The 24,669-nt window shown below is 50.7% G+C and overlaps 1 protein-coding gene across 1 annotated transcript in view; it reads right to left on the reverse strand.

The window, feature by feature from the left end:
• The window catches only part of FER1L5 (fer-1 like family member 5), a 94,196-nt gene that overhangs the window by 45,245 nt on the left and 24,282 nt on the right, over nucleotides 1-24,669 (reverse strand). The window contains exons 7-18 of the mRNA XM_030549417.1: nucleotides 23,413-23,463; nucleotides 19,752-19,782; nucleotides 16,773-16,888; nucleotides 15,635-15,755; nucleotides 14,910-15,013; nucleotides 10,596-10,639; nucleotides 9,307-9,389; nucleotides 9,114-9,226; nucleotides 8,239-8,352; nucleotides 3,358-3,535; nucleotides 1,668-1,792; nucleotides 576-676 (exon numbers count right to left, since the gene is read on the reverse strand). Coding sequence (XP_030405277.1) covers nucleotides 576-676; nucleotides 1,668-1,792; nucleotides 3,358-3,535; nucleotides 8,239-8,352; nucleotides 9,114-9,226; nucleotides 9,307-9,389; nucleotides 10,596-10,639; nucleotides 14,910-15,013; nucleotides 15,635-15,755; nucleotides 16,773-16,888; nucleotides 19,752-19,782; nucleotides 23,413-23,463 — 1,181 coding nt within the window. The remainder of the gene's footprint in view (nucleotides 1-575; nucleotides 677-1,667; nucleotides 1,793-3,357; nucleotides 3,536-8,238; nucleotides 8,353-9,113; nucleotides 9,227-9,306; nucleotides 9,390-10,595; nucleotides 10,640-14,909; nucleotides 15,014-15,634; nucleotides 15,756-16,772; nucleotides 16,889-19,751; nucleotides 19,783-23,412; nucleotides 23,464-24,669) is intronic.

Raw genomic sequence — 24,669 nt, forward strand, 5'->3', positions numbered from 1 at the left:
TAAAGAATCTTTAAGATGCCACCGGACTCCTTCAGGTTTTCAAAGGTGCTCAGCACATTGGGGGCATGTAGGGTGCTGCACACTTGGAGATTTGGCTCTGAGGTCTGGTGTAAGGCTAGCCCCTGCTGGTGGCAAGGTCACCCAGAGCCAGTGACGAATGGAACCCAGGAGTCCTGACTCGCAGTCCTGTGACCATCAGTAAAGCCCTGTGAGATCCTGGAGAGCTGCAGGAGTGCAATGCAATTTATTACTTTATTATTCATCCTCTGAGAGGAAAGCTGTGCAGGTCACACTCCTGAGCTGCCCAGAGGGTATGTCTACACTGCGATTAAAAGACGGTGACTGGTCTTTGCCAGCTGACTTGGGCTCACGAGGGTCGGCTCAGGCTGCAGCCTAAGCTCTGGGACCGTCCCATCTCGCAGGGTCCTAAAGCCTGGGCTCCAGCCCAATCCTAAATGTCTACACTGCAACTGAACAGCCCCTCAGCCTGAGCGCTGCGAGCCCGGGCCAGCAGTGAGGGTCTCATTGCAGTGTAGATGTACCCAGGAAGACCAACACTTAGCGTCCTGGCTCACTTGCAGTCCTCCAGCAGCTCTTTCAGCAGCTTCTTCCAGACGTCACCCAAAGATGGATCCTCGGCGGTTCGGACGGATCTCAGAGCATCCAGATTTGATGTCTGATGGAGAAGGAAATCAAGTCAGACTTTATCTGCGGCTCATCCTCCAACCGGTGGGCCAGGGCACAGAGCTACAGTGCAACTGATTCAGTTTCCAGTCAAGTCAACAGGGGGTCTCTCCATTGACTTTAACCAGTAGGGCCCACATTCCTCCCTCAGGACAGATCCAGTATTTGGTGCATCTCGAGCTGTGAAGGGGAGGAGCTAAGAGATAAGCCACAGGAAAAGTCTGTGCCTGAGGGGTTTGGGTGTGGCTGGCATGGGAGCTACAATGAAGTTATAATAGTCATTAGAGGTAGAAAAGGCCCGTTAGTGCCCATCCAGACCGTCTGCTGCCAGTGCCGGATTGTTCTCTACCATGCACGTGCCAGGATTTGGTTTAGTCTAGTTTTTAGTGTCTTCCATCCATAGGTGCTGGAACTTGGGGGGCAAAGGGACGCTGCTGCACCCCTGGCTTGAAGTGGTTTCCATCACATATAGTTTGGTTCACTGGCTCCCAGCCCCCCTGCTTCCATCCCTTTCCTTGGGAGACAGACGATTCTACAGTCTAATACATCTTGCTGTTTAACTCCACCTCTCATTCCTTACTGCCCCTCCTTGTGCCCCAACCAGCCCTTCTCCTTCCTGGCATTTTACCCTTAACACACTTGCAGACTGTTATATTCCTGCCTGTAGTCACCACTTAGCCAAGAGAGGGCCAGGTAATCGGTTGAGTCATCCCCTGCAGGCTCACCCCTCCAGCCCCTTGACGGTTTTAGTTGCTCCTCTCTGAGCTCTCTCCAGTCTGCCAATACCTCTCTGGCATTGAGCTGCCCACAGCATTCCAGATGTGCTCGCGTTGGAGCTGTCCCTTGTGGGCTCTGTGATGGGGTGCCCCTCTGTGCACACAACCCCTGTCTGCTGCTGTCCCTCATCCCAGATTCATGCCTAGCTTTGCAGTCTGTTCTTGGTGATTTGCCCGGCTCCCTGCACAGCGAGGACCTGCACTCACCAGCCTATCCCGTGTGGAGTGCAGGATGTTCAGGGTGTCCATGTAGTAGCTAGCGTCCTCCCAGAACGAAGTGATGGCCACCATTGGCTTGGTGTCGTACCACGGCAGATAGTGATAATGGTTTCCTGGACAGCAGGAAGGAAGGTAGGTGGACTACTTGGCTCAGGGGAGCTCAGGCATGTTCCTTAGGGACATGATGGGTGGAAGCAGGCTGGGTGGGTTAATATCAGCAGCGTGCATCCTATGTAGCTTCTCTCCCCTGCTGCTGGCCATGGGTTTGTAGGGCCTGACGCATGTCCCTCTGTGAGGGCCCCTTGACAGCTTGAGGAATAGGTCTGTGTCCAGTTATGAATTCCACCTGGTTTTATGAACACTCTTCATAACTGTGACCATCACTGGGGATTAGATCTCAGGAACTGGACAGGGAGAGAGGGCTTGTTTGCACATGCAGTTATTCCACAATAGCCCCTGCACTGTCAGTTCACAGCCTGCCTTAAGTACAGACAAGCCCCGAGGAAGCTCTGTCGGGAAAGGCATGATAAGGCCATCAGAAGCTATCACCACTGAATGGCTCTCGCCTAGTGACTCTCTACACAGAAACCTGCCTGAGGCAGGGGGCAGGAATCCCACAGTCTGGGATGGTGGAGAGCGGCAGCATCTGCACTTCATTCCCTGGCCCAGAGGCGTCGAGAGTGCTTTAAAAAGGAGTGCTTCTCCAAGCCAAAGAAGCAACTGGGGTGTGTGGGTGGGGCTGGGGCGCTGGTGTCAGGGTCTGGCTGGACTGTGGGTTCCCACTGCCAAGGGGGATGTCAGACACAGGGTCTGCACCTGGGACTATGCCCAAGGGATCGAGAGCAGGGACACTGACCAGTCACCACTCAGACCTGGGGGTTAGCAACACGTGGGATGCAATGGTTGGCTCTCCTCACAACGGACTGGTGTGTGTCCAGAGACTGAGACCAGCCCCTGCACAGACAGAAGGGGCTCATGGCGATATGCCCCCCAGGAACAGAACTGGTCAAACTTTTTGCAATAAACATTTTTCTATCGGAAACTGCCACTTTGTCATAGAGTCATAGTCTAGTCCAACCCCCTGCTCAAAGCAGGACCAATCCCCAGACAGATTTTTACCCCAGTTCCCTAAATGGCCCCCTCAAGGATTGAACTCACAACCCTGGGTTTAGCAGGCCAATGCTCAAACCACTTGTCAAAACTGAACCTTTCTGTGAGAATGGGGTGATTTTGACATAATTTTGATTAGGAAAAAAATTGACAAGAAGTGTTTCAAGAAGCTCAAACCAGAACACTCTGACCTTCTGGGAGCAGAACTTTTCGTTTGAAAATGGATATTTTTGTAATATACAATTAAAGCAGTCGAAATCGGAAGGAAACGTTTCCGTTTGATCAAACCAGAACGCTTCAACTGACCCCAAGGACATTTTCTGGAAAATTTCACTTCACAGGAAAATTTGAAATTTTGTTTGTTTTCATTCAGACTTGGAAGAGGAACAACCATCGGAACGTCAGGATTTCCTGCAGAATGCTCTCTCAGAATCTGGCTCCTCACATCTCTCCATCTCTCCAGAGCTCTTCCTTCTCCTGACTTCCTTCCTGCTTTCCCACCCTTCCACCCCATCTTGTGCCTCCCGGGCAGCCTGTCTCCTCTCCCCTGGCCTTGCCTTGTTCCTACCGTCAAACACAGCTTGGCTGTACTGGGTGGTTGAGGCACAGGGCTTGCATGTCATATCAAACTTGTTGCCATAGTTCCCGATGCTGACCTCAAACTGGATCAGCTCCTTGATAGCGGGCAGCATGGTGGCTGAATAGAAGATGGCACACAGGCCGTACTTGCGCCGGGACAAGTATCGCTGGCAAAGGAAAGACCCAACAGGCAGGTTAGGACGGGGAGGGGGCAGGTGATGGTGTCTTGGTCACTATCACCTGTCCCTGCAGGTCATCAGCAAGGACCTAACCTGAGACCTGAGGCAGCAAAGTACCAGCCTCTGCTGTTTGAGCTAAAGGAGTGACAGCCCTAGCTGATGGCAGTAGCAGACTTTATCCTCTGTGTGGGCCAGTCAGCAGCAGGAGATGTGATCATACTGTGACTTCTATACCTTGGGGGAGCATCCTGGAACCCCCATAGTCCTCATTTTCATATAATCATGATCTCACATAGAAAGCAAGACTTGTAAGGTATCAGGGGAAGGTTATGATCTGCTGAAAGTCATTTCTCTGTCCATACGTGTGTATCATTAATGCATATAAGTTATGAGAATTGTGTAGTATGGTTGTCACTAAAGCATGCTGTAAATGGGGAGATCAGCCAGATATTAGCTCCCCAGAGGCAACAGCAAGGAAAGAACCAATGCCCGGGTGGGGTGTCGAACAACCCATCACCAGCCATTGTCCATCAAGGGAGCTACAGTGCAATGACTCCCCTGCATGAGGCCACACTGGGGGAATTGCTCAGCCTTGCACAGTTGCCAACTTTCACGCAGTAAATAAGCACCCTGACTTTCACAATAAACCCAAAATCAAGCTAATTCCATTTCAAAACAAGGCCAAAACAAGCCAATCCCTAAGAACCCCAACACTCTATGTCACTAGATCCCTCCAGCGTGCAGTCTGGGATTGTGGTAGGCCTGCTGTGCACTCCTGACTCTCTCCCCAACTTGCCCCTGCTTGCCCCCACCCACTTTGCCGGGAGCTAATAAAACAAAAGAACCAACAAGCTACAACAAGCAACAAGCTAGATGCCCAAAACTACCCAATAAGCAACTCACAAGCCAATTAAGCCAAAAACAAGCCCAGTTTCTGTGTTTTTTAATGGGTTTGCCGTATCTGCAACCTTGCTGGGTGACTCAGCAATGCTCCCACACATGCCTGGACTTGCGCTCCTCGAACACATGGACTGAGGGTATAGAACAGGCAGAGTGCACACATACTGGACTTTCTCCTGCCTCAACCTATGCTGCAAGCAACTAAGACACTGAGAAGAAGATTGAAGACTCCAACATAGGAGACTGGCCCAGGTTTAAGGGACAAACCTGTCTATTAAGGACAGCAATATCCAGTGGGGTGAGAAACTGCTTAATCTAGATGTTGCCCAGTCTAACGGGGATGAGAGTTTAGACTGCCTGCTTAGATTTTATTTCTTCTCATAATTACCTCTGACTTTTTGCCTATCACTTAGTATCACTTACAATCTACCTGTTACAATCAATACATTTGTTTAGTTATTTATCTTTACCAGTGAGTTTGTATGACGTGTGGGGCAAATCTGCTCAGGTTTGACAAAGGCCAGGGGCGGCTCTAGGTATTTTGCCGCCCCAAGCACAGCAGGCAGGCTGCCTTCGGTGGCTTGCCTGTGGGAGGTCCCCAGTCCCGCTGATTTGGCGGCAGCCTGCGGAAGGTCCGCCGAAGCCGCAGAAACAGCGGACCCTCTACAGGCAAGCAGCTGAAGGCAACCTGCCTGCCGCCCTTGCGGTGACCGGCAGAGCGCTCCCAGTGGCTTGCTGCCCCAGGCACGTGCTTGGCGTGCTGATGCCTGGAGCCGCCCCTGACAAAGGCTGGTGTCTGCCCACTTTCCATTGATGAAGTGGTGAACCAGTTAATAAATCTGCACTGCCTGTCTTCAGCGGTGCAAGACTGTATATTCCTGGGGTACAGTGCTGGGAGCTGGGGGGATTTGGCTGGTGCTTTCTCTGCATGATTCATGAGTGGCTCTAGGAGCATTCATGAAATCTAGCTGGGTGTGGGATCTCCACATGTGGTTTGCTGAGTGATCACAGTGCCTGGAGGGGTTTGCTGCTAGTCACTAGCCAGGCACTGTGACAGACAGCCCAGGCTGGGGAGAGTTCAGGGGGCACAACGGTCCCACAGTCCCAGGCTGCACCCCAGGGATCCCAGTACAACGAGCAGCATGAAATACACCGCTCGTTGTACTGCGCAAGATTTACACTTCATCCACTGGTGTAAAGATTTTAAGTGAGGCTTTAAGTGTGGTGGCTAAGGACAGTCAGGAGGAGGCTACCGATTTGTTATTTTCTGTTTGCTTATTTCGGGAAAGGGAAGTAGGGACAGAAAAGCAGGAACCTGAGTGAAAGCAGTGAAACGATTGCGAAGTTGGAGCTTTTTAGGCTGCAGGTTGCAGAAAAGGAGAGGGAGCACCTGAGAATATTGCTGTTAAAGAAACTGGCCATGGAGGAGAAGGAAAGAGAGTGGGAGGAAGGAGAGAGAGAGACAGAAAATGCAAATTGGACTTGCTAGAGAAGTAGAACCAGAAACCGCCAACCCCAGCCATTCCCATCACTCCAAAAATCCACAATTGGGACCACCTATGGCCTGCATACAGTAAGACCAACTCCTGCACTGCAGCTGGAGGCAACACCACATCGGGAAGGGATGGGGGTGTGATGCCGTCCAGGGAGAGACCTGTCCATGTTGTTAGCTGCCAGCAGGTTGAGGCTGAACCACAGGCAAAGCCGGCTCTAGGGAGCAGAGAGAAATGTGTCCCAGAGGAGAGCCCAGAGAAGGGTGATGGAATCTCAGAAACCACTGAGGTGGGTGAGGATTCCTGTGACTCTGTAACACAGGGAAGCAGGTGCTTCCAAGTGTGGGAGGGGCTGAGACTAGCTCCTTTCCAGCAGAAGGCAACGTGCCATCAGTTGCAGGGGCAGGAGAGGGGCTGGTGATTAAGGAAACTGTCCTAGTTGTTATCTGGCAGAGTTCTGCAGATGAACAAGAGACAGACTCCTTCCTAGGGAGCACAGAGGAATGTGTCTTAGATGGGGGCCCAGAGGAGGAAACTGGGGAAGGAATAGTGGGGGTACAGGAATGTCTCCTCACTAGTCACTTGGGGCAGGATGCCCAGGACACTAGGAGGATGGCTGGGTCAGCATCTGTGCACCCAGGCACTTAGTCCAGGACCCAGGTTTTGAGAGGGAACCATGTGACTGACTTCCTGGAGGGGAGCAGTCACACAGCTGACTTCCCAGGGACAGAGAAAGGGGTGGCGAAGGTACCTCAATCCAGGTCCCAGTTTTTCAGGATGCTATTTCTGAAAAGTTTTTGGAAAGTAACTGTGTCTCTTTACATCAAGATGCAGCTCCAACGTCTCGGGCAGCAGAGGATTTGGGACCAGAAAATTGCCAGATGGTGGGTTGTGAGAATGCAAATGACCCAATGGGCAGAGAAGGGGGTGCTTTCCCCCAGGCTGGTGAGACACAGGGAGCAGTTATGGGAAAGCTGCTGGGAAAAGGTGAATCTGATCAAAGCATAAACACACCTCGCCCACAGAGCAGAGATCACAGTCCTCTAGGAAAAGGGGGCAGGGAGGGACTCAGTGCTGGGAGGGGGAAACACAGGGTGACCCCAAAAGAGGAGCTGGATTTTCTGTATATGTACAGTCCTGAGGTTGGGAGACCGCTCCCCCAGGGGCCAGCCAATGTGCAGGATCCCACTGAACACCCATCTTGCCAGACCCTAGGCACCAAAATTCCAGAAATATGATTAAATTAAGAACCCAGGCAGAGGGGAGCCCTGGAGGGAAAGAAAAGTCCGTGACTGATTACAAGGGAAAGAGTCAAATGACACCCTGGGGTTCCTGTTCTCTAAGCCATGTATCCACCAGGAACACACACGGCCTCTGATCCTGGTGGGGAAAGAACCAGACTCATGGGATCACCAGTGATCTGACCTTTGGAGGGAAGCTTTGCCCTTCTGTACTTTCCTAGGTACACTGGGATTGCCAGACAGGATCAGGCTTCATCTAGCCCCATGTCCCGCAAGAGCCACCACCAACTGCTTCAGCAGAAGGTGCAAAAACCTCACAATAGCAGATGTGGGATAATCTGCCCCCATGATGGTCTCATTCTCACCCTGGAAAGTTAGTAGCTAAACCCTGAAAGCTTGAGAGGTTTTATCTCCCTTCCAAAAAGTGATAGCATTAACTATTACAGCGCTTCATTTTGTCATTCCCCATCTAAATTTCCTCTGAATGAGGTCAAAGGTTCTGTTTAGATCTCCCTGGTAGCAGAGGCTATACAGCTTCTCTGGGGCGCGCTGGTGAGGGGGGACCAGGGATGGTTGCGGCATGATCAGCGTAACTGGACGAAATGTGTCCAACCTCTTTCCGATATTCTCCCAGCACCAAGAGGACACATTCTGGGGCCCTGCCTTTCTCACAGCTCCAGGATGTGTTTTGTTGTCAAGTGCAATTCTGCTCTGAGCCGTGACAGTAAGAACTGCATGGGGAGTTTATTAAGTTCCTATCTCAGATGGGCTCAGGGGCCAAGTGAACGTGTGTTTCTGTCTAACTGCCAAGCCCTGCAACTGGAAGAGAAAGTCGTGGGCTCCTGGAAGAGCCACTGGGAGCTCCCAAGGCAATCACAGCTCATAAAGGGCTGGCTGGAATGCTCACACAGCATTACAATTCATAAATGATGTGCCGCTTCCTTCTGCTGGAACTGCTTCCTGAGAAACTCTGTTCCCCTGCTCCCCATCCCCATTCATTGTTAGGCCATAGCTGGGCTGCGGTGTTGGGGTCACACCCTCAATCATGGCTAGTTACCTCCACCCTGGCAACAGCCTCTGCAGGGATCTCCTCTATTTCCTGCAGGGGGGTCCTATCCATGCTGGTGTTTAATTCCACTAGAATCCGACCTCGATAGGCCACTCCTTCCTCCTGGAAGACAAATAGGTCCAGAGAAGAGGATAGAAGAGCAAGGAAATGGGAGACCATGGAAGAGGGGTAAGAGAAGAGAGAGAAGAGCATGGGGAAACTTTCCCCACCCTTTTTCCAGGTCTGACATCAAGCGCAAGAAACCCAAACAACTGTCTGAGCCTCTTGCCACAATGTTTACGGGCTCCATGCAGGCTCTGCAGCTCATGGGACAACTCAGGGCAGTAAGAAGCAACTTATGGGCTGTGCAGGAGGAGAAAGGTTTCTACCAGATTTCTCCCTGTTGCAGACTGCCCGGCTCACCCCACCTCAGGTCTGCCCTTGCTCCTCCAGACCCTTCTCCTCCCTTCCTAACTTCCCCTTCAGCAACAGCCAGAGGTCACTCATGCTGATGATGCAGGCTGGGAGCACTGCTTAGCGCTAGAAGTAGCCTGCTACCCCAGGAGCGACCATGTCTCCGTGAGTTGGGCTCAGAGGGGAAGGCGGAGGACAGACACTGTGGGTTTGGGGAGATGGGCTATCACCTACTGGTCATCCTCTCTCATCCCCCTGTACAATTCACTCATCTCTGGAGCAGCTTGGGGAACTGTGGGGTGCTCCCGTCAGTGAAGGCCAGAGTCAACCCAATGCTGTGGCCAGATGCCACACTACGAGCCTAGTGGCATGGACTCAAGGCAACCCCAGGTCTTGGGAGTCATGAGGACCCCGCCCCTAGGACATGCTTTCCCTGGGATCTGGGCCATGAACGGAAGAGAGACACTTACGCTCCCAGAGTTGAGTTTCTCATATGGGTCGTGGAGGCTGGTGAATTCCCTGGGGCTCCCATAGAGGGTCAGGAAGCTGGGTCCAAAGCATGGCAGGAACCCGGAGAAATCCCCTGGAACCAAGAGAGGAACGTGAGAGGATGAAAGGGCCCAGAATGAAGCCAGCTCTCGGTGAGCAGTCAGAGCCCCTTACCTTCTATCTCAGCCCCCATGGAGGACACCTGGGACAGGTTGATGTACGTGGTCCCAAGGACGTCTCTCTTTCCTGCTTGGTCCCTGGAAATGCAGAGCAGACAGCAAAGGGCCTTTCTGTGTCATTGGAGCAGGCTGGGGGTGCTGCTGAGAAAAAGGCCCACCAAGTGCTGCGTGCTCCTACCAAGCCCTGGGGTCTATGGACACTGGCTTCTGCCAACCCAGTCAAGGGGTGTGACAAAGTGGGACTGTTCTTAATGTTTCCTCTGAATACTGTGTGGGTGCCTCAGTTTCCCCTATGCATTTCTTAAGTCTCCAGTGTGCATAATTGGCTGACACTCTGTCTCCTGGCAACAAATGGCCAGGCCCTTCCCCCCTGCAAGGGAATAGCTAAATGTGAACAACAAGATCAGGTGACCTCCTGGCCTGGAAAAGAGACAAAGGCCAGAAAGGAGGGGCTGGAGGGGGTTTCAGTTGAGCTGGCTGGGGATGAGAAGTGAGGGCAGATGGGGTTGTCTGGCTTGCTGGGTCCCAGAATGGATCCGGCTGAGAGGTCCCATTCTCTGTACCTACAAGCTCTGTTTTAGACCGTGTTTCTGTCATCTAATAAACCTCTGTTTTACTGGCTGGCTAAGAGTCACGTCTGACTGGGAAGTGGGGGTGTGTGCAGGACCCTCTGGCTTCCCCAGGACCCCACCTAGGTGGGCTTGCTGTGGGAAGCGCACGGAGGGGCAGAGGATGCTGAATGCTTCATGATCAGACCCAGGAAGGTGAAGCCGTGTGAGCATCTTGCCCTGAAGACAGTCTGCTCTGAGGGAGAGGAGGCTCCCCAAAGTCCTGACTAGCTTTGTGGGGAGCAGTTCCAGAGCATCGCCCGGGGACTCCATGACAAGGGGCTTCACAGCCTGGGACCAGGGTATTTAAAACTTGGCCAAAGCTCTGGGATGCACCACTGTGGCCCAAAGGAACTGTCTACTGTAAGGATCGTCAGGGCAGGAGACAGAGCTTCCTTTGGGGTAAGTCACAGAATGAAATCCCCCAGAACTAAGGACCATCCAGAACCTCTCCCTTCCCTGACCTGCCTTCTCTAACATAACACAGAGCAACATGTCTATTTATGAACCCCTCGCGGGCCCCTGCCCTTCCACCCACCACAGTGTCTCTGCCGGATTTTCCTTCATCCCACTGACCAGCCTCACCCCGTCCTGCTCTCCTCAGCTACTCCCCTGCCTCTGGGGGTAACACCACGATCGCCTGCTCCAGGCAGGGACTATCCAAAGTGCTGCTTACCCATTCAGAACCGTTAGCTTGATCTTATCACACACGGACGGTAACTGCAATGGGAGAGTGGCAGGTTAGAAGGGCATAGGTCCCTGGGGCCAGCCCCAGTGAGCCGTTTAGACTTCGACCCAAATGACACAGCAAGGCTCTTCCTTCCCACGGTTTATATGGCAGGGCTGCCCTGCCTCTGTTGGCATAGTAGGAAAGATGCTGCTGTGTGGACTGGTGACAAAGCCATTGGATGCCCCATCTGGCTCTTCAGCTGTGGGAGCTGGGGATGGTCAGCGGACGGAGAAACTGAAGCACTGTCTAGGGGGAGCAGAGGGAGGCAACCATTGTGGGGAACTCCCCCTTCCTTCCTTCCCCTCCCTACAGACAGGGTTTCCAGCCTCTTCCACTGCTGCAGGGCTGGCTCCACTCCCTATGTTCCTGTGAGGAAGAGGGTATTTTCCCTTGTTACGTTGTATGTGAGTCTTGCTGTTTTGCTTGAACGCTGGGTGCGCCTCCGTTTCCCTGTGCGTCGCACCAGTGCCTAGGTCGTGGGAATAAGCGTGGGTGACCTTTGTGGGGGCTGCTCTAGCTCCTTGCATGGATGCTATGGCCGCCCCTTCGCAACCTGAGACCCAGGAGGGGGATGTGACCAGGTGGCTGTTGGCCCGGGAACAGAGACAAAGGCCAGAGGAGGATCAACAGGCAGGGCAGAGGCCAGAAAGCTGGAAGTGAGTGAGTTTGGATCTGGTTGGGGAGATAGGGGAGGCCCAGAACTGTGTCTGCGCTCCCCACCACCCAAGGTGGACCTGACTGAGGGGTCCTGTCTTCTGTACCTACAAGCTCTGATTTGGACCGTGTTCCTGTCATCTAATAAACCTTCTGTTTTATGCTGGCTGAGAGTCATGTCTGACTGCGAAGTGGGGGTGCAGGACCCTCTGGCTGCCCCAGGAGCCCCGCCTGGGCAGACTTGCTGTGGGAAGCACATGGAAGGGTAGGGGATGCTGAATGCTCCGGGATCAGACCCAGGAGGTGAAGCCGTGTGAGCTTCTTGCCCTTGAGACAGTCTGCTCCAAGGGAGAGGAAGCTTCCCCAGAGTCCTGCCTGGCTTCATAGGGAGTAGTTCCAGAGCATCGCCTGGGGACTCCGTGACAGTTCCCAGTGTCAGGAACATGTGCAGGGGAGAAACCCAGCCCCCATAATAGGGAAAGGACATGACCTTCCACAAGCTCTGTATGTCACTTCTCCTGCCCCCCGTCAATACTCCTGGGACTCTGTGCTGCAAATGCCAGCCCTCCCAGGGAGAGACTCTATTAGGGGTCTATAGCAAGAACTTCCTTAATCCTCTTTCAGGAAATGAGAATTTGGGTAACACCTGGGGGAAAGAATGGATGCAGGGCAGATGTTCAGTGCAGATTGTTGGGGCTCTGACAACATCCCCTTCCTACCGAGTCATCCATCTCACCTGGGCAGGAAAGAACACCACCTGGTTCCACGCCGGGTTGGCATTTCTTGGCATTACTCTGGTGCAGCACTGAGAACATTAAATGACACTATTAGAAACCAGAGATCAACACCTCTCCTTCCAGCTACACCCTCTGCAGGTCAATCACTTCCTTTACCCACCTTAGTTTCCCATATTTTCCCCCAGCAAACAAGAGTTTGCTCTCTAGGCAGCACTGCAGAGCCTTAGATGAGGTTTGGTACTGTCCCATGCACTGTCAGCACCAACACCAGTTGCCTTCCCATCGTGGGATCATCAGGACTGACATAGACTTGGGGAGGCTTAGAGAAATCATAGAAATGGGGCATCCTTATGTGAGGGGCCCTGTCTGGCATTTCTCAGTGTCAGAATCCCTCAGTCGCTTTGTGATAGTTGGGAGCAGGGCCTTCATCATCCTCCTAGGCACCAACTCTGGAGCACCCATGGAGAAAAATTAGCAGGTGCTTATCACCCACCTGCAACCAAGCTCCCTTCCCTCCCCCCAAACCCTTCCCACCCACTGGCGACCCCTGCTGATCAACTCCTCCCCCTCCCTCCCAGTGGGACAGAGGGGGAGGAGCAGGGATGGGGTGTGCTTGGGGGAGGGGGTAGAAAGAGGCAGGGTGGGGGTGGAGCAAGGGTAGGAAGAGGTGGGGTCGGGCCTTGGGGGAAGGGTGGAGTGGGGATGGAGCCTGGGGCTGAGGGGGGTTTGAGCACACCCGGGGAAAATTAGAAGCTAGCGCCTGTGATCATCTTGATCCTGAGAAGTGTGCTGATCAGACTTATCCAGAAAGAGGGACCCAGATGACATTGCCACCCCTGCTGGCTTCAGGAGAATCTCAAATACCACCTGGGATGTGAGACTGTCTCTCTCTCTCCCTTTGTGTGTCCTTTTCCTTCCCCCTCTCTCTCCTTTTGCCTTCTGCTTAACAAGAGTCTGGCTTAGCCAGCCAAGCCTGGATATTTTTAGCACTACTATAAATCTGGGACCAGAAAGAGGCAGCTAAAAGTAATGGCCTAACCAGCCCAAAGTTGATATGAGTTTGCCTCAGAGTGCCTGTGCCTGTCTTTCTCCAGCAGGGAGGTTGCAAGTGAGAGTCACACCAGAGACAGAAGCTGCATTTTTTACCTTCTCTGTTCTTGTCTCCCCCCTTTTGCGTGTGTTTTTCTTGGTGCGTCTTAAGAAACAGGATCAGACTTTAACAGCAGCAGCAGCAAGGACAGCTCCAACCCATCTCAACTAGCTTCTTCTCTATTCCCCCAAAAGGACACTTATTACCATCAGAGAGATTGTCAAACAACGGTGCTTTTCCTTCGAAAACTGACTTCAACAACAGTGACATCTCCAGCCTATCTCAACTAACTCTAGGCTTGTCTTCAAGTATAGCACTACAGCTGCACCCTGTAGCGGTTTAATGAAGAAGCTACTATACGGATAGGAGAGCTTCTCCCAAGGGTGTAGTTAATCTTGTTCCCGAGAGGGGTAGTGCTGTCTACGCAAGGGGCGAGGTCGGTGTAACTCCATTGCTCAGAGGTGTGGATTTTTCACACCCCTGAGTGACACTGTGATACCGATACAGGTCTGTAATATAGCCCAGAGACAATTTCAGACTTTAACCAACAGCAGCAACAACTCCTCCAGCTCATCTCAACTACTTTCTTCTCTTTTACCCCTCCCCCCACCCCCACCTGCAAACAGTTCTTACTATCTTTAAAACCATCTAAGAGACTGTTTGCAGTGATGTTATAACTGTGTTGGTCACAGGATATTAGAGAAACTAGGTGGGTGAGGTCGTATCTTTCATTGGCCCAACTTCCGTTGGTGAGACAAGCTTTTGAGCTTCGACAGAGCTTCTCTTCTGTACAGAAGAGCTCTATGTAGCTTGAAAGCTTGTCTCTTTCACCAACAGAAGTTGGGCCAATGAAATATATCATCTCCCTCATCTTGACTCTTTAAGAGACTGTCAGGCAAGATGGATTTTCCTTCTAAAAACTTTCTTCAGTTAAAGAGAAAGGAAACAAGGATTGTTGTTAAAATTAAAGCCTTATTTAACACTTCATATTTCCGATGCTTTAATTGTGTTTCCTTCTCTTCTGTATCTTTAATAAAAAGTTAAAAGAATTTGTGATCGTGTGTTTGCCAGGCTGAGGTCTCAGTGTACCAAACCTTGGACCTTGTTTAACACTGCTTAATGTTGGACAGTGACCGGCTTCTATTCACACCTTTGGCCTATGTATTCCATCCAAATTAATAAAACAGGGCCCAGTTTGACTCTCAGCCCTCAGGGATGGAAGTTGCTTGGTGTGCTCCTGCAAACAAATCTTGTTTGGACTCAAATAGAGCAAGTTCGCTATGGAAAGTGCCGCAGGATAATAACTACCAGCCCGGCCGTGGTAACAGGAGTGAACTGGGTGACTCTGGACTAGAGCACTCATGTGTTACTATACTAATGGGATAGGGATTCAGTCCATGGTGTTGTGTAGAAACTCCTACTGCTAGGTTTACTCTCTGTGTGTATTGACGTCTGCTAGATGGCACGACGTCATCTGTAACGAACAGGCTAGCGTGTCTGCCAGCTACTGGATGCAATCAGTACTGCTCAGCTGTGTGTAACAGACTGTATACTGTACTCCCAACAGCTAATGGGGATTCTCCTTTAGCTCAAGGTGGGATCTGAATTCTATCGCCTCTGTTGTCATGGCATTTCTAGAGGCCACACATCTGTTACTACACTCATGTGTTAGTGTTTGAGTACAAGGCTGGCTGTTGGTGAGGTGACTGACGTTGCCTGGTGCTGACACACCCGTCTCCCAAGAGGTCACTTTTCTGACCGGAGCTGCATGTTACCTACCGTTTTCCCTGCAAAACTAACTTCCACAGAAGGGTCAACGCAGATCCTTTTGTCGACATGCATCTGGAACATGGATCTAAAGTAGTGCAGGCAGGAGTCCTCCACTGGAGGGGGAAGAGAGAAACGTTCGTGTCAGATAGCTCTCGGCTGGCACAGTTTGCTGACCGTCTGTGCTTCAGTGTGAGACCCAAAACCTCCCCTCGGCTGAGGGTAATGAGGATCTGAAAGGGCAGAGGAAGCTGGTGACATTGGAAGCAGGCAGACAACGTGGCAGGCCACCCTACAATAGTGGGAGGGATAGCTCAGTGGTTTGAGCATTGACCTGCTAAACCCAGGGTTCTGAGTTCAATCCATGAGGGGGCCTCAGGGGGCCTTTTAAGGAACTGGGGTAAAAATCTGTCTGGGGATTGGTCCTGCTTTGAGCATGGGTTTGGACTAGATACCTCCTGAAGTCCCTTCCAACCCTGATATTCTATCATTTGCCTCCAGCCCCTCTAGGAACTGTCACTGCAGAAGGGTGAGCAACAGGGACTGTCAAACCCTTGTGCTTCCTGTGTTCTGGTAGCAGCCATAAGTGTGCTAGGTGCTGCACAAACATCAGAAGGCCCGATCCCCACCCAAGGAGCTGAAACGACTGAGGAACAGTCCCTGGAGTCCTGGCTCCCATCCCCCAGCTCTGATTACCAGGCCATGGAGAGGTATCCTCTGCGCTATACGACACATACTTTGGGGAATATCCTCAGCTCTGTATATGCGGAGCTCAAAGGTGGCCATGCATACGGGCATCGCTGCTGGCTTGAGAAGGCTGGACTCTACGTCCTCGCTCTCTGCAGGCTTGTCCAGCTCCTGAGAGGAGAGAAGAATGCTGAGAATGTATACAGGCACAGAACAACTGCAAGACAATTCCACCAGCAGAGCAATGGTAAGAACCAGAGAATGGTATGTGGTGTGTCTGAGACCAGGTGTTTCACTGCTCTGGAGAGAGCCAAAGGCACGTGGCAAGCAGGTTACTCTGCAGCCTGTGCGGTGTTAGGGTCAGATCCTAATGCCTCTGGAGCAAGGACGGCTCTACCAGGCACTCCAGTGGGAGAAAGATTGGGCCCTTATGCTGCAACCGAGAGTCATCTTAGGGCTCTGTATGAACGGTGGCCTGCAGGGGCCAGAGAGCATGGCCTGTGGGTGGAGAGAGCATGAAGCCAGGTATGGAAGTGTGAGTGCAGATGCTAACAAGGAGTTGTGCCAGGGCCTGATCTGCAGAGACACTGAGCACCCACAGCTGCCTCGATGTGCAGTGGGAGCTCAGCACTTCTGACAACGCAGGGCTCTTCTGCTGAATCACCCTCGACTCATGTTCAAACCCTGCACCAAGATTCAGGCTAATCACTGCTGAGTCTTGCTAGTAGGTGGGTTCACTGAGTTCCAACAAGGGACTGAAGCATGAGCAGCCATTGGGGGACACGGCTGCTGGGGGAAGCTAGCCCCGGCCCCTCCCCTTGTGCCCAAGGCCTTGCCCCTCTCCATCTCCCCCTCAGGAGCCCAGAGCACCCCCACTGTGGCCCCCGACCTCAGTGCTGGGTGGCCAGGGGGCAAGGGCCAAGCCCTGGTGTGCCAGGCAGCAGCACTCCCGGCCCCCGTGCTCCGAGTGGCACCACCCCAGCACCAGCTGCCCTGTGTCCCTGCGGGAGGCAGGCCAGCCAGCCTGGGCCAACCAAGGCAAAGTGCTCTGGGAACCGCAGGAGGGGGCCTGGCCTAGGGGCGGAGTGTGGGCAGGGCCACACTAGGCTGTTTGGGCACAGCCTACCCCTACCTATGATACTCGGCGGGATCACAAAATATCATGTCCCTTTCACAGGCAGTGTTTACCGGTGCCTGGTCCCCGGCTCCAAGCACACAAAGGCTGACTTTCAAGTAGCCTCTCAAGCCAGCATTCAGATGAGTCGGGTGGTAAAGACTGAGCCATTTCCAGTTGAGAGCATGACCTGGGAGAGAAGGACAGCAGGGTCTGCGATCTGTGAAACTCGTTGTATTCCTCGCACTCAGTTTTTATACAGTCACAGCTTCCAGGGCCACAAGGGACCATTGTGATCCAGAGAAGCTGGATATGAGTCAGCAGTGTGCCCTTGCTGCCAAGAAGGCTAACAGCATTTTGGGCTGTATAAGTAGGAGCATTGCCAGCAGATCGAGGGAAGTGATTATTCCCCTCTATTCGGCACTGGTGAGTATTGCGTCCAGTTCTGGGCCCCCCACTACAGGCTGTGGACAAATTGGAGAGAGTCCAGTGGAGGGCAACAAAAATGATCAGGGGGCTGGGGCACATGACTTATGAGGAGAGGCTGAGGGAACTGGGGTTATTTAGTCTGCAGAAGAGAAGAGTGAGGGAGTATTTGATAGCACCCGTCAACTACCTGAAGAGGGGTATGATCTTTCACTCCATATTTTTTATGAAAATATGCTTATGATATGAACATGTCATAACTGAGATGTACTTTATGCAAGATGGTTCATGTAGGATATCACTGGAATTTAGCTGTACTGCATTGGAAAGGTTATAATTTACTGTAATGCGATTATCCAATTTGTGTGCCTGTACCATTTCTGTATCTGAAGTTAGTAACAGTGACTATGTATCTGTAGTTCATCTATGCTTCTTTGTGTGACACCCATTGCCAACACTTCAGGTACAAAATGTAAAAGCCAGACAGGGTGGAAGGCCCATCAACGAGGACAATGGGCTGTGAAAAGGTTTGGCCTTCCTGCAGACCCTCCATACTGCCACTGACTCATGGACGCTGTGATACTAAAGAGTCAGGTGGTCTGTCACCTGATACTAAACATTACCTGGGACTTCTCATAATGTTCCACGGGAAGGAAAGGGAAGGGTGGGGAGGAAGACAAAGGGACTCCTCCTTTCTATGGTCTGTCTCCCCAAGAAGAAAGACTGCAAACACCACTTGAAGGGGAGCCTAGACTGAGACAGGGGTCCAGTCTGAAAAGGAATATAACTGGAACTCTGAACCACAGAAACTTTGCAACCTGCCTAAGGTGAGAATTTACATTGTGTAACCTGTTTCTTAAGTCTATTGAGCTTAGCTTACATGCTTTGTTTTATTTGCTCAGTAATCTGCTTTGTTCTGTCCGTTATCTCTTATATTCATTTAAAATTCACCTTTTGTAGTTAATACACTTATTTCGTGTTTATAATATAACCCAGTTTACGTAATTTCTAACTGGGGGTAGGGGGAAAGACATTGCACATATCTCCCTCCACATTGAGGGAGGGGACGAATTTCATAAAACCTTTGGGTTTGTCCCTGTTAAAGGAAGTGGGCACCAGAGTGTTAGGGAAGCCCCTAAGGCTGAATCTTCGCAGAGCGGGTCTCTGTCTCTCTGCAGCTGGGTGAGGCCCTGCCTGTGAGCTTGGCTGGAAGAGGGTTGTGAGCCTAGCCCAGCAAGGCCAGGTAAAGGGGACCCAGGTTGGCAGAACAGGCTGACTCAGTGGCACCCCAGCACATCAGGTGACACCCCAAAGGGCCCAAACCCATCACAGGGGGTTCCAAAGAGAATGGAGCTCAGCTATTGTCAGTGGTGGCAGATCACAGAACAAGGAGCAATGGTCTCAAATTGCAGTGGAGGAGGTCTAGATTGGATATTAGGAAAAACTATTTCACTAGGAGGGTGGTGAAGCACTGGAATGGGTTACCTAGGGAAATGGTGGAATCTCCTTCCTTAGAGGTTTTTAAGGTCAGGCTTGGCAAAGCCCTGGCTGGCATGATTTAGTTGGGGATTGGTCCTGCTTTGAGCAGGGGGTTGGACTAGATACCTCCTTAGGTCCCTTCCAACCCTAATCTTCTATGATTCTATAGTCTTGTCTGAGCCCCTGGAGAGTACAGGCCAGAAACCTGCCCCACAATAATTCCTGCAGCAGATCTTTTAGAAAAACATCCCATCTTGGTTTAAAAATAGTCATTCATGGAGAATCCACCACGACCCTTGGTAAATTGTAACTGTTAATTACTCTCTCCATTAAAAAACTGCACCTTATTTCCAGTCAACTTGTCTAGCTTCAACTCCCAGCCATTGGGTCATGTTAGACCTTCCTCTGCTAGACGGAAGAGCCCATTATCAGATCTTTGTTCCTGTGACAGGCAGGGCCAGCTCCAGGCACCAGCTTAGCAAGCAGGTGCTTGGGGAGGGAACTCCGGAGCGGGGGTGGCACTTACAGGTATTTGGCGGCAATTCGGCGGAGGGTCCCTCACTCCAGCTCGAAGCGAAGAACCTCCCGCTGAATTGCTGCAGATTGCTATCACAGCTTTTTTTCTTTCTTTTTTTTTTGGCTGCTTGGGGTGGCAAAACCCCTGGAGCCGGCCCTGGTGACAGGGTGCTGGCTAAGAAAATCTGAGCCAGGGCTCTGTCACGCCAGCTCCAATCAAGAAAGGGGTATTGGATCTGGCTGGCTAAGTCCAGGCCTGATTGGCAAATGGGGAACAGCTGCTGGCCTCATTAGCCAGGGGCTACATAAAGGCTGGCAAGAAAGAAGCCATGGGGGAAAGAAGGAAAGGGAGTGGGAACTCTCCTCTCCTGGCTGCAGGAGCTAGCAGTCCCTGAGGCTGTTTGTAGCTAGAAGGTGGTGGGAAAGTACACTAGAAATAAAGAGCATGGTTGATTGCATCATTGCAGAGGTCTCTGGCTGGTTTGTGCACCTGGAGTCCCAAGGGTGAGAATAAACACAGGGCAACTGGGATTGGTTTGAAATCCTGATTTGCATCTTCTTTGGTACCCAGGCACTTGGAACAGCCCAGCCCATCTAATTGTCTAATGGCTCCACGAACAGCCTTCACCTACCGGGAGAGTCGTACACACGGCCAACCTCTAGCTGTGGAGAGGAAAATGGAGCACGTTAGGGGATCTGCCCTAGGAGAACAATAACACCACCTGGCATTCCTCTAACACTCTCCCTCTTAGGATCCTTCAGTGCTTTAAACCACGCAGCCCCCCATCAGGTAACTAGGATCCCTGTACAGGTGGGGAAAGTGAGGCACAGTGCGGCAAAACGGCAGAGTCTGGAATAGACCCTGGCCCGCTTGACTCCTTGATCTGTATTTAAAAGCACAGCACAAGGCCATGCTGACGCTAGGGGCTTGTCTCGACTTACAGTGCTGCAGCATTTCACTGGCAGCTTCGCTGCTGCAGCACTTCATGAAGATATGACTACACTGACGGGAGAATGTAGGCGGTAGCTATGGCGACAGGAGAAGCCCTCCCACTGGTCTAGCACTGTCCACGCCGGGGGCGTCGCTCAGGGGTGTGTAGATCCAGGCTATGGCGACGCTACAGAGCGTACAGCGGCACAGCTGTACCAATGCAGCTGCATGCTGTAGCACTGGTAGTGCGGATGCTCTAACCCAGAGGAAAGAGCCCTCCCATTGACTTAATTACTTCAGCCCCGTGAGCGACAGTAGGTATGTCCCCACCGGCGTTGAGGTTGGCGTAACATATGTCACTCATGGGGTGACTCATTCATACCACCGAGTGATATCACTTATACCGACGTAAGCAATAGCGTGTACAGAGCCCAAGCCTAAGAGAAGCTAAATCAAAGGCAAAACAGAGCTCAGCTAGCTGCTGTTGCTCCTGTTCTACTCATTCCTCTTGTGACGCGATGCTCCATATTCTTCATAGAACTATGCTCATGAGATGAATATGGCATAACTAAGATATACTTTATGCAAGATGGCTCATGTGAGATCATTGGAAAGGTTCTTACTGACTGTGATTATCCAATTTGTGTGGCTGCATCATTTCTGTATCTGAAGTTAGGAATATTGATTATGTAACAATTACAACTGTGTGTGTACAGATGCTCCCAGGTTACACAAGACCCAACTTACGCAAATTTGCACTAACGGAAAAAGTTCCATAAGCCAGAAATAGGATTTTCGAGTTGTGGAAATTTTTGCATAACGTACAGGTATACGTTTCCGACTCATGCAAAATTTGAGTTACGCAAGGCTTTCCGGAACAGATTGATTGTGTGAGTCGGAGGGTGTCTGTACTTGGGGAAACGCCCACCAGACAGCAGGCAATCTTCCTGAATGAGCCATTTAGGAAGGACAATAGAATGCTGAAGATGCTAATCTCCCACCTCCCTGAGGAGGTTCCTGGGATGCTGCAGTGACACTACAACGCCTGGTGATAATGTCACCTGATGAAAAATACCCCCTTAGACACTGCTGGTACTCTTCCACTGGAAACCAAGGCTTCCCGCCTTATGCCAATTCTATTTAAGGCTGAGAGGCAAGGCCCTTGGGACTCTCCTCCATTGCCTATCCAAGAAGAAAGACTGCTGAAAGTACATGAAGAGACAAAGGAACTGAGCTGTGGGAAAGGCAAGGGCTGAGTCCAGACTGAGACAGAGGAGACTAGTCTGTAAAGAGAAATAACTGGAACTCTGAGCTACAGAAACTCTGCATCCTGCCTACGTCAACATTTAGGGGGAGAAATTACATTTTGTAACATGTTTCTTTAGCGAATCAAGCTTAGTTTGCAGGTTTTGTTTTATTTGCTTAGTAATCTGCTTTGTTCTGTTTGCTATCCCTTATAATCACTTACAATCTGCCTTTTATAGTTAATAAACTTGGTTTCTTATTAAACCCAGTTTGTGCAATTTCTAACTGGGGATGGAGGCAAGAAGTTGTGCATCTCTTCCTCCACGTTGAGGGAGGGGACGAATTTACATTGTATAGATTTCTCTACAGAGCAAGACAATATTATCTGGGGTTTACCTCTTCACAGGGGGTGTGCACATGAGTGCAGGGTGAATCCTTTCATACAGATCTGACTGCAGTCATGTTTGCAGCTGAGTGTGGTCTTGCCTGAGTGTGTGCTGGAAAGGGATTTGAGAGCCTGGCACAGCAACCCAGTGCAAGGGAAACCCAGGCTGGCAGGGCCGGAGGGCTAAATGGGACCCCAGCACATCAGGTGGCATCCCGGATTGGGGGAGGGAGGTCTAACTTGAAGAGAGGTACTGGGGTACATGTGTGGTATTGGGAAATGGGGTGGGGGAGTTGGAATGGCCCCAAAACAAGATTTAATGAAAAATCTTGATGTTTCAACATTTGCTTCCATTCTGATGCAGAACAAAACTAATACCTTGTGAACTGGGGAGAGGGATTGACCAGCCCATCCCAGAATGGTGAGTAGCTGGCCTTCTAAGGCATTCCCTTCATTCAGGCTAGGTACTTGAACCTTAGGGCAGGTCTCAACTATGGGGCTAAGTTGACCTAAGTTACGCAACTCCAGCTACATCAATAATGTAGCTGGAGTTGACGTACTTTAGGCTGACTTATTGCGGTGTCTACACTGCGCTGGATCAATGGGAGACACTCTCCCATTTACTTACTTTACTCTTCTCGTTTCGGTGGAGTACTGGAGTTGATGGGAGAGCAATTGGCAGTTGAATTAGTGGCTCTTCTCTAGCCCCACTAAATTGACCCCTGGTGGATCGATCCCCATGTATCGATCCCCTGGTAAGTGGAGACAAGCCCATAGACTCCTACATCCCAGGCATGCTCTAGACAAGTAGCTATTCTGGCAGTCTCTTGCTCTGGTTTTGATCAGAAATCCCATCCTGGACCTGCGAAACCTTTCTGGCAAAATTTTAGTCAAAATAGATGTGTTTCTGTGAAAACGTCCAGTTTCAGAAAACCAAGATTTTGTCAAAAAGTGCCTGACCAGCTTCAGTCAGCAGTAGCTGAGGTAATTCCTGGCTGCCTAGAAAAGTGGTGACTGACTAGGAAAGAGACAGGGACAAAAATCTAGGAACATACGTTACAGTGGGCAAGATAGACAATTTCATCCCCACGTTACCACAATGTGCCAAAGGCAGGAGCAAGGTAAGGGGGAGAGTGTTCATAGGTAGAATTATAATGAATGACTGGAGTAAGGATAAATTATAGACCCACTGGAGAACTGTAACCAGTTGTGGAGATCACTACTTGGAGACAACAGATGATTCCTAAAGAGCCTCTTGGGAGCAGGGCTGGCCAGAAAACAAGAATCCCGTTTCACACCTTTTCAAAGTTTTGGCCTTTGTTTTGTTTTGCATTGGGACAAGCAGAGCTCTTCGAAACCTTTCACAAAAAGACAGAGAGCATGAGTGCACGCCACTAGAACAGCTCACTGGCTACGGCACTCAGCTGCAATGGAGGAGAAAAGAGCTCAGGTCCCTGCTCTGCCTGATTCAGAGGAAGGACATGAAGGTGGGTCTCCCATGCCCTAGGTGAGGACCCTAACCACCTGGCTATTGGCTATTCTGAGATGGGTTGGTCTCTCTTTCTCTCTCCCTCCCTCCCTCCCAGCAAATTCTCAACCAGCTCTACTTGGGAGTGAGCATTGCCTCTATGCAGGTTGCCACATCCATGCATGCAACATCACCAGGAAAATATCTGCTGGGGTGGTCCAGTCACCTGGCTCTGCCAAGATGATTACATCCGCTGTCACTCACCTTGAATACTCCAATGATGGAATCCGCTCGCACAGCCCTTGAGTTCAGCACCTAGCAAACAAAAGCAAAACTTTGGTTCACTGTTCCTGTGCTAGGAGGTGAAGCCTCCGTCTTCGCCGCCGCCCACCTGAGGGACAGCATGATGGCTCTACTACCTACAATTCCCAGCTCCGCGGTGCTGACATGAAGGGTCTGTAGGCCTGATTCTTCAATGCCTGGAACCCTGTCTCATCACTTACACCGGCGTAAAATGCTACACAATCAGAATTCTCCAGGCACCTTGCATAGGAGAAATGACTGCATAAGGTGCAAAGCAGAGAAGAATTGGACTTCAAGTCTTGAAAGCCCTAAATGGCAACTAAGCTCTGTGAATATAAAGTTCATAGATTCATAAATCTAAAGGCCAGAAGGAACCATTGTGATCATCTCGTCCTGCATAACACAGGCCACCGGACTTCCCTGCATTAATTCCTTCTTTGAGTCCAATAGCTGCAGTTGAACTAGAGCAGATATTTTTCTAAAACATCCAATCTCAATTTAAAAATGGTCAGTGATGGAGAATCCACCATGACCTCTGATAAGTTGTTCCAATGGTTAATTACACTCAGGGTTAAAAATTTGCCCCTGTATTTGCCTGGCTTCAACTTTCATCTATTGGATTTTGTTATACCTTTGGCTCCTAGACTGAAGAGCTCTCTATTCTCAAATTTCATTTCCTCATGCAGGAACTTATAGACTGTGATCAAGTCACTGGATACGTCACACGCCCCTTAACCTACCTTTTTGATAAGCAAAATAGATTGAGGTCCTGGAGTCTCTCACTATAAGGCATGTTTTCTACTCCTTAAATATTCTCGTGGCTCTCCTCTGAACCTTCTCCAATTTATCAACATCTATCTTAAAATGCAGGCACAAAAGTGGACACAGTATTCTAGTATTGATCTCACTGACAAGAGAGATTTTGAGCTGCTCTATTTTCCTGAGCACAGCACTGAAAACATTGCTTTGCCACCATTAACTGAAAACAGGGGAAGAGCAAAAATAAAATGAATGAAATTGGGAAGGAATATGGTGGCAACAGTAGAGCTTAACATTAAGATGCATAAATTAACAATTGGATACATAGTGAAAGGGATAAGGTAATTGTTTACAGTTTAATAGCTTGGTAAAATGTTGGCACATAGCCAAAGAGAGTGAGGTATCAGTTTCAATTTAGCCTATAGCGAGTATGTTGGCAGACAAGTGTAGCCTGGGGTA

The sequence above is a fragment of the Gopherus evgoodei genome, chromosome 2 (assembly GCF_007399415.2).
Source record: "Gopherus evgoodei ecotype Sinaloan lineage chromosome 2, rGopEvg1_v1.p, whole genome shotgun sequence".
Classification (NCBI taxonomy): domain Eukaryota; kingdom Metazoa; phylum Chordata; order Testudines; family Testudinidae; genus Gopherus; species Gopherus evgoodei.